Source organism: Galeopterus variegatus, unplaced genomic scaffold (genome assembly GCF_000696425.1).
Source record: "Galeopterus variegatus unplaced genomic scaffold, G_variegatus-3.0.2 Scaffold161, whole genome shotgun sequence".
NCBI classification, from domain to species: domain Eukaryota; kingdom Metazoa; phylum Chordata; class Mammalia; order Dermoptera; family Cynocephalidae; genus Galeopterus; species Galeopterus variegatus.
The window spans coordinates 899691-907373 of record NW_007726272.1 but is presented as its reverse complement, the minus strand read 5'-3'; the positions used below and the strand labels follow the sequence as shown (position 1 = coordinate 907373).

At 48.0% G+C, this 7683-nt stretch overlaps 1 protein-coding gene across 1 annotated transcript in view; it reads left to right on the top strand.

The window, feature by feature from the left end:
- The first annotated feature begins 675 nt into the window (after positions 1 to 675).
- Positions 676 to 7683, top strand: part of NUBP1 (nucleotide binding protein 1) — a 17774-nt gene continuing 10766 nt past the window's right edge. Inside the window, exons 1-4 of the mRNA XM_008593771.1 lie at positions 676 to 1097; positions 1175 to 1279; positions 2782 to 2915; positions 6681 to 6749. Of these exons, the coding sequence (XP_008591993.1) occupies positions 1079 to 1097; positions 1175 to 1279; positions 2782 to 2915; positions 6681 to 6749 (327 nt within the window). The 5' untranslated portion in view covers positions 676 to 1078. The remainder of the gene's footprint in view (positions 1098 to 1174; positions 1280 to 2781; positions 2916 to 6680; positions 6750 to 7683) is intronic.

Below are 7683 nucleotides of genomic sequence, written 5' to 3'. Positions count from 1 at the left end.
AAAAAAAAAAAAAAAAAAAAAAAAAAAAAAGAATCCACGAGTCCATAGTGAGTCTTCAAAAAGGCGGGGATGGGGGGAGGGGGAAAGAAAGTCCTTCTTCACAGAGGAATGCCAATTAATAAATATAGAGATAATAGATAATGATAGGGTTGGGAAAAATCACTACTTTTCAAATAGCAATATAACTGATTCAGGCAATGACGCCAAAACCAGAGTGGTTTGATATTGGTTGACAGAGAAGAGGATATTCACATGACCTCAACGTGTCACCCCAGAGAGTCCTATTACTTACAAACGGAAAAGGGTACCACTCACTGGAGAAATAGAGCAGAAGCCACCTTCACCAAGTGATCAAGCTTCACATCACCAATAATGGCAAAAATTGACATTACACACCTCCTGACACGATAGGACAAGCACACATATCCAACTGTGCTCTGCCAAAAATAATTTAACCTGAATCATGGGGGGCAGGGGGATCAGACAAACCAAGATTGTGAGAATTCTCTAAAACAGCTGATCTGGGCTCCCAAATTATCAATGTGACAAAAGACACTAACAAATAAAAAAAAGAGGGAAGGACTTCTGGATTGAAGGAGACTGAAGAGACATAACAACAGGCAATGAGTAATTCTTTATTGGGTCCAGGATCGGGGGGAAACTCTTGAGAAAGTTGAGGAAATTTGAATATAAACTGTCTATTACTTAATACTGTTACATCAACGTTAAATTTCTTGGGTGTCAAATGGTTCAGAGGTCACAGAGAATAACTCCTTTGTTCTTAGGAGATACATGCTGGAGTATTTATGACAGATAGGATTTTTTGTTTTGTTTTCTAGCAGCTGGTCGGTATGGGGATCCGAACCGCTAACCTTGGCGTTATCGGCACCAAGCTCTAACTCACTTTTAAAGGAACAGAAAAGGAAGAGCCCCGCCCTACCAGCACAAGGTTCGCGCGTGCGTACAGCCTTGTATCTCCGAGCCTTATTTCGCGCAGCTGGAGGGTCATATTGGGCCCGCCAGGAGGAAATGCGCCACAGGGGGTTCCGGTCACCGCGTCGGCGGCAAAGGCGGAGGAATGGAGGAGGTGCCTCACGGTGAGCTCGCGGAGGGGGCGTGGGTGCAAAACTGAAGGGACGCGGGCTGCTCTAACTGTGGTCTTGTCTCTGCCCAGACTGTCCCGGGGCCGACAGTGCCCAGGCGGGCCGAGTGGCCTCATGTCAGGGATGTCCCAACCAGCTGCTGTGTGCTTCGGGAGCCGGCGCCGCTCCGGACCCGGGTGAGTGAGGGGCAGGGCCTGAACGGGAAGTGAAAGGAGCGGGCCCGGAAGAGGCGGGGCGTGGGGAAGAAAGCGATCAGTGATGCGGGGCGGGACTTGAAGGGTGAGTGGCAGGTGCAGGATAGGAGGTAGGACTGTATATTAAGAGGGGAGTGAAATGGGGGCGGGGATTAGGGCGGGGATTGAGTGATCAGGGGAGGGGCCTTTAAAGGCCTAGAGCGGAAGAAGGCGGTGGCACTGGAGGGCGGAGCCTGAAGGATTAGTGACAGGCGCGGAGTCAAAGGAACATTTAGAAGGGCGGGGCACGAAGACAGTGGGGCGTGGGAAAAAGTCGGCAGGGACGAGGGGTTTGAGTGACAGTAATCGGCAGCGGTCTGGTGGGGGCCGACCGCGGAGGGAATAGGGGATAAATTTTGAAGTCAGGGAGCCTTTGGGCTTAAATCCTGGTTCTGCCAGCTACTTTCTTTGTACAAAATTTTCTTTTTGAGGAGTAACCCTCCCATTCATTCAACAGAAGTATGTGCTAATCACCTGCTAGGCACAGTCTCTGTGCTGGGGACACAGCTGAACATGAGACAGACGTGGTCACTGCTCTAGTGGAGCTTAGTTTAATAGGGGAGACATAAACAACACTACAGCGACAAGTACTATCAAGGACAAATGAGGGGGTGGGAGGACTCTGGGAACCTACTTAGAAGGGTCTTTAAAAAAAAAAAAAGGCAGGAAGCTGAAGAATCTTGGAGGAGGAGTTCAGCGAGAGACTTGGGTTTGGTTCTTGAGTCCACTGCAAACAGTGTGATCCTGAGCAAGAGCAATCTTTCTGAGCCTCTAGTTCCTCATCAAAAATGGAGAGAAAAATAGTTATTATTGTTTTATAAGATGAAGTATTGAAAGCATTTACACGTACAGCAAAATAAGTGGTATGAGAGTTATCAGTGACTGACAGACACTTATTACATGCCTGCTATCTGTCAGGGTTTCTCAACCTCGGCACTCTTGTTGACATTTGGGGCCATATCATTCTGTATTTTGGGGGGCTGTCCTGTGCATTGTAGGACATTGAGCAACATTCCTGGCCTCTAGCAACATTCCTTGGTTTTCCCACTAGATAGCAGTAGCATCCCCTCCTTGTGACAACCTAAAATGTCTCTAGATATTGCCAAATTTCTCCTGGGGGATTTTGCCCCAGGCTGGGGACCATTACTATGTGCATAATTCTGTTCATGAGCTGGTACAGCGGTGAACAGTTCAGACAGTCCCCACCCTCATGGAGCTTATGTTCTGGTAGTGGGAGACAAACATGTAAACCAATAAATATGACAATTTCAAGTGTGATAATAGCCTTATTTTCTTCATAGTGCTTATTACTACCATTGACTAAGTGGTATTTCACACAGGATCCTTTGAAACAGTCCCAAGGACTTAGCACCCTCCGGCCCACTGGAAGAGTGACATTCGAAATTTAGTCAAGGACTTCCTCACCCAAACTTCTTTCTTTGCAGCCATAGAGGAAATCAAAGAGAAAATGAAGACCGTGAAACACAAAATCTTGGTGTTGTCTGGGAAAGGCGGCGTTGGGAAAAGCACATTCAGCGCCCACCTCGCCCACGGCTTAGCGGAGGATGAAAACACACAGGTGGGGCCTTGGAAAAAACTGGGAGATGCTCCTTCTGTCTATGCTTTATGATGGCTTTTAGAGAACTGACTGCTTTGACTAAGTTGAATTGGTCTCTTTGTACTCGATCTCTGCACAGAGAACAAGGAACTCTGCGGGGCAGTCAAATGAAGTGTTTCATTGAATTCTCTAGCCAAGAAAAGTAGATAGCAGGTGTTCAATCCTCCTTGCATGCTGATAATTTATTACGTTAAGTTCAGATTTTTTTCCTCTTTATTGACCCCTTTCTGCTTTTCTCTAAGCCATGGACCTGCCTATAGGCTAAAACCAGCCCATCCCCTGTCTTTTTATGGCCTGTGAGCTAAGAATGGTATTTACATTTTTAAATGTTTACTTTTAAATTGTTACATAAGTACCTGCATATTACCCTTGATTTTGCCCACAAAGCCTAAAATGTTTTCTATATGGCCCTTGCAGAAAAGGTTTGCTGACCCTTACACTAGGCCATTCATTTCTAGCCATGTAAACAAATGAGCATGAAAACTCAGATTTCCCAGTGCTGCTCTCTGGATCTCAGCTTTAATATAAGGTGTGGTGGGTGGCTAGGAACACGGGCTCAGCTCTTGTGTCAGGACAGCCCAGGTTCACATCCTAGCTCTGTCCATACCACTGTTGTGACCCTGAGCAGCTTACCAGACTCTCTCTGCCTTGGTTTTCTCATCTGTAAAATGGGACTCAGAGGACTGAGTGAGATGATGAATATGAAGCACTTAGCACAGTTCCTTTCAAGTAGTAAGTGCGCAGCAAATGTCTGTGATAGCAGTCATTATAACTTTATTCCATTTACTGGAACATGAAGGGGTGGTGATGATTTCTGCTTTAGAGATGAGTTTATAGCCTACCCAGAGGACAGCGCTAAGCAGGTCCAAAATATACTTGTCTGTTCATTGCTCTATTAGTCAACAATCTCTTGCCATTTGAGTATCAAATTTGTATCGGCTTGTGTGCTGGCCAAGAAATCTGTTTTCTTAGGTTGTTCATGTTATCCAGACTAATCTCTGCTTTTAGAAGCCGTCAAGAATATTCTTAAACAGCTCTCTGGAGAAGGCAGGCAGTTGCAAGTAACCACTTATGAGGAGACAACTGTTGACACCATTTGCTTCCATGTAATTATGTTCTGAAGTCCTTGCTGCATGCGCCTCTAGATTTTGCACCATGCCAAAGGAAAGAGTACCATCCGGTGGGGAAATTGGCTAGAGAAGCTGTATGTCTTTATGCAGTGGTGGTTTAAGAAAAAGAAGTCAGCCTCTGGTAGAATGTGTCTCTAGCTGTATGTCTTTATGCAGTGGTGGTTTAAGAAAAAGAAGTCAGCCTCTGGTAGAATGTGTTTTCCCTGGGCAGACCTCCTCGTGACTATGAAAACATCACTGTCTCCAAAACGTGCACAGTGTTGGCACATGGTGAATGCCAAGTATGTCAAGTAGCATGTATTTCTACCTGCCCTGAATCCAGCAAGATGGTGGGATATGCCTTGTCCCCTTTCTGCCTGCCGTCTGGTGGAAGCTGAGCACTAATTCTGTGCGAGGCCGTTCTGTGTTAGTGCTTAAGGCAGGCAGGCATCGATTGCATTTGGAAAGGGCCTTGGATCAAGAGAGAGCAGAATTGGAAAACACCCCTGACTAATTACAGGCAGGCAAGGAAGTGTGTAAGTTGTGGCGAAGACAGAAGGAAGGTTCGTAGCGTAAGCCTGAGTGAGCCGTGAGACATCAAGAACTCACACACCATCTTTCCACTGCAAAAGTTACTGACTCCTGTACACTACAAATTTATGATCTTGCTTTATGGTCTGAAAGGTGAATTGTATCATTGAAAGGTCCACACAAGGTGTTTTGGGACTGGAGTGTTTGAGGCCCTTCTCTGGGGCTCATTGACTACAGAACTGGGAGTGGCCTTGATGATCTCCAGAAGCATATGTTTCACAGGAGCCCAGACAGATGCGGCTTAGAGAGAAGAAGCAACTTGTGCAAGGGGACACGACCTTGGACAACCAAAAGTTGGGACGAGAACCCTCTTGCCCTGGCCTCTTCTTAAGGAAAAGTTTGAGGAGCCTGGTGGAGGGAAAGCTTTGGGATCTGACAGCCCTGCAGCAAGCACTGCCTCTTCCCATCAGCTCCCAGCACGGCTGCAAGGTCCTGGTGCTGGTAACACAAGCACGTTCTCTAAGCTAGGGTTCTCTGGCCTGACCTAAGCAGGAAGGGAATTAATTGGATGGATGCCTTCCCATCAGCTCCCAGCACGGCTGCAAGGTCCTGGTGCTGGTAACACAAGCACGTTCTCTCAGCTAGGGTTCTCTGGCCTGACCTAAGCAGGAAGGGAATTAATTGGATGGATGGCGGAGTGGTGATAGGATCAATAGGAAGTGTGAAAGGGACAAGACACACAGCCACCCTGGAGATCTGGGTAGCAGGAGCTTGTCAGCAGCCTTTCGGGTACACACAGGAGTGAGTGTGCTCTATCAGTTTCTTTCAGTCTTGCACCATGTCACTCAAGATTCCCTCGGGTGGGCGTGGGGAGTACAGTCCTTCAGGGAAACTGCTTAATTGTTCCCAGAAGGAAGGGCATGGGGACAGAGTGGCCGGAAAGCCAAGGGTATTGAGGAAAGTCTCGGTTGGTATAATTCCCCAAATCGTGAGGTTCTAATGTCTGTGGATCATTACACACATCCACCCCAAGGATCAAGATCCAGAAGGCAAAGGAGAAAGAAGTCTGGTGTTTAGACGAGTGTGTTGCTCCGTCGTGCTCCCCAGCCAGTCCAGCGGAGGGCGCATGAGGCAGACAGCTGATCTCGTGGGTGAGAAGCTTTTCTGAGCACAGGCTTGAGATGGTGCTGAGGAAGTAGGACAGTGGGTTTGTTGAGAGGATTGAAATGGGAAGCAAGAAACGAATTTAGGGCAAGTTAAAAAGTTACCCAGAGGTGCTGCACTTTGGATCCGAGATGTTAACAGCTTTCAAGATGAATACTCTCCCTGCTCGTCAAAAGATTCCTGAAGGCTGTCTCGACCTTCTCGTTTGTCAGACAGGGAAAGCAAGGTGCTTGGGGGTGGAACGAGTCATCTGAGGTGCAACTAAGACACTAGCAGAGAGCTTTTTTCGATCTCCTTATTTTAGGCTTCTTTTTTGAAAGTTGAGCCTAAGCTGTCGCTAACCTTCAGGATCACAGGGAAGACCGGGCTCAGTTAGAGCTCAGCTAGAGGTTCTGTCAGGCCCTCCTGGCCAGGCCCGATGGGGTAGTAGAAAGAGCCCTGGCATTGGAGTTGGAAGACCTCCATTTACATCCTAGCTCTGTTCCTTGCTCTTTGAACAAGTCACTGGGCCTCTCTGAACCTCTGTTTCTCCTTCTGTAAAGCAGAGATAATGATACCCCCTAGGCACGTGGTAAGGGTTGAGAAAACAGTGGCTGAACCTGAGTCTCCAAGTGACTGGATACCCGGGTCCATAAGATCATCTTCGAGGAGCTCAGCTGGACTTGGGGGTTGGGGAGCAGGGAGGGATGTCAGTGCTGATGAACTTTGCTGAGAGTTCTTCAGGAGTTTTGGACTGTGTCTTGGTGGCCTGGAAGATCAGTGTCATCACTCTCCCTTATGAGCATCCAGTGGCTCCAAATGTGACCCAGTTTCTGCCTTCTCTCCCCCATCCCCTTCTTCTACCCCTCCCCTCCCAGTTGTGCATATCTGGAGAACTGTGCATTCAGTTATGTACCTGCTCTGGTCTCTTCTTGCTCCCCAGATTGCTCTTCTAGACATCGATATCTGTGGGCCATCAATTCCCAAGATAATGGGATTGGAAGGAGAACAGGTAATAACTATGTTATATCACAGAACTCAGGAAATTATTCTCACAATGCCGACTGCGTACCATTGAACTCTTAGACCTAAGCAAAGAGGTAAGCAGAGCCTGTACATTTTTGCGTGGACACGGTGACCTCAGATAAACGTTCAGTAGTCCGTCCATCTCCTGTAACAACAGCTGTGAGTTAGGGAGGGTGTTGTCACACACAAAGGCCATCGCATGGTACGAGAAACACTGGTTTCGATGCCTTCTGGAAGGGGAAGGGAAACAGCAAGTGAGATGCAGAAGTGAGACCATAAATTCAGCTCTGGCTGGGAGCGCTGGGCCGGGGCTCGCTGGGGGCCTGTGTCCTGGAAGCAAGGGGATATTTCTGCCGTCGTGGTCTCCCCTGGGGAACTGAGACTGTGAGGTGGGGGAGTGACGAGTCTGGGGACAGGGCCGCAGTGGTCTGTGCGGATGCCTGTCCCTCCCTTCTGGGTAGCAAGATGCTGTCCAAGAAAGGATTCCTCCCAGGGTGGTGCATAGATGCTGCTTCTGGAGGGCTAGCATGTCCTAGGTGTCTCAAGATTGGTTCATTCTTTAATCAATGCCGGGCATTGTTCTGGGGACACAGTGGTGAACTAGTCAGATAAACACCCCTGTCCTCGTGGAGAGGGCAGTGATAGGTAACATAAAACTAAAGCAGGGTAAAGGGACAGACAGCGTGGGGCAGGGTGGCTGAGGGAGCTGCTGTTTGGAAGGGGTGGTCAAGGGCATCCTCGCTTCAGAGGGTCCTGGGAAAGGGAGTGACACCACCCTTGGTTGAGATAAAACAGGAAGTTCAAACATTCTTGATCACATACCCCAACAGGGGACACATTTTGTAGCACATGCCCTGCCCCCCGCGTGGGTATAAGTTACTTACTTTAGTCATGCATGGGTTTTTTTTTTTTTTTTTTTT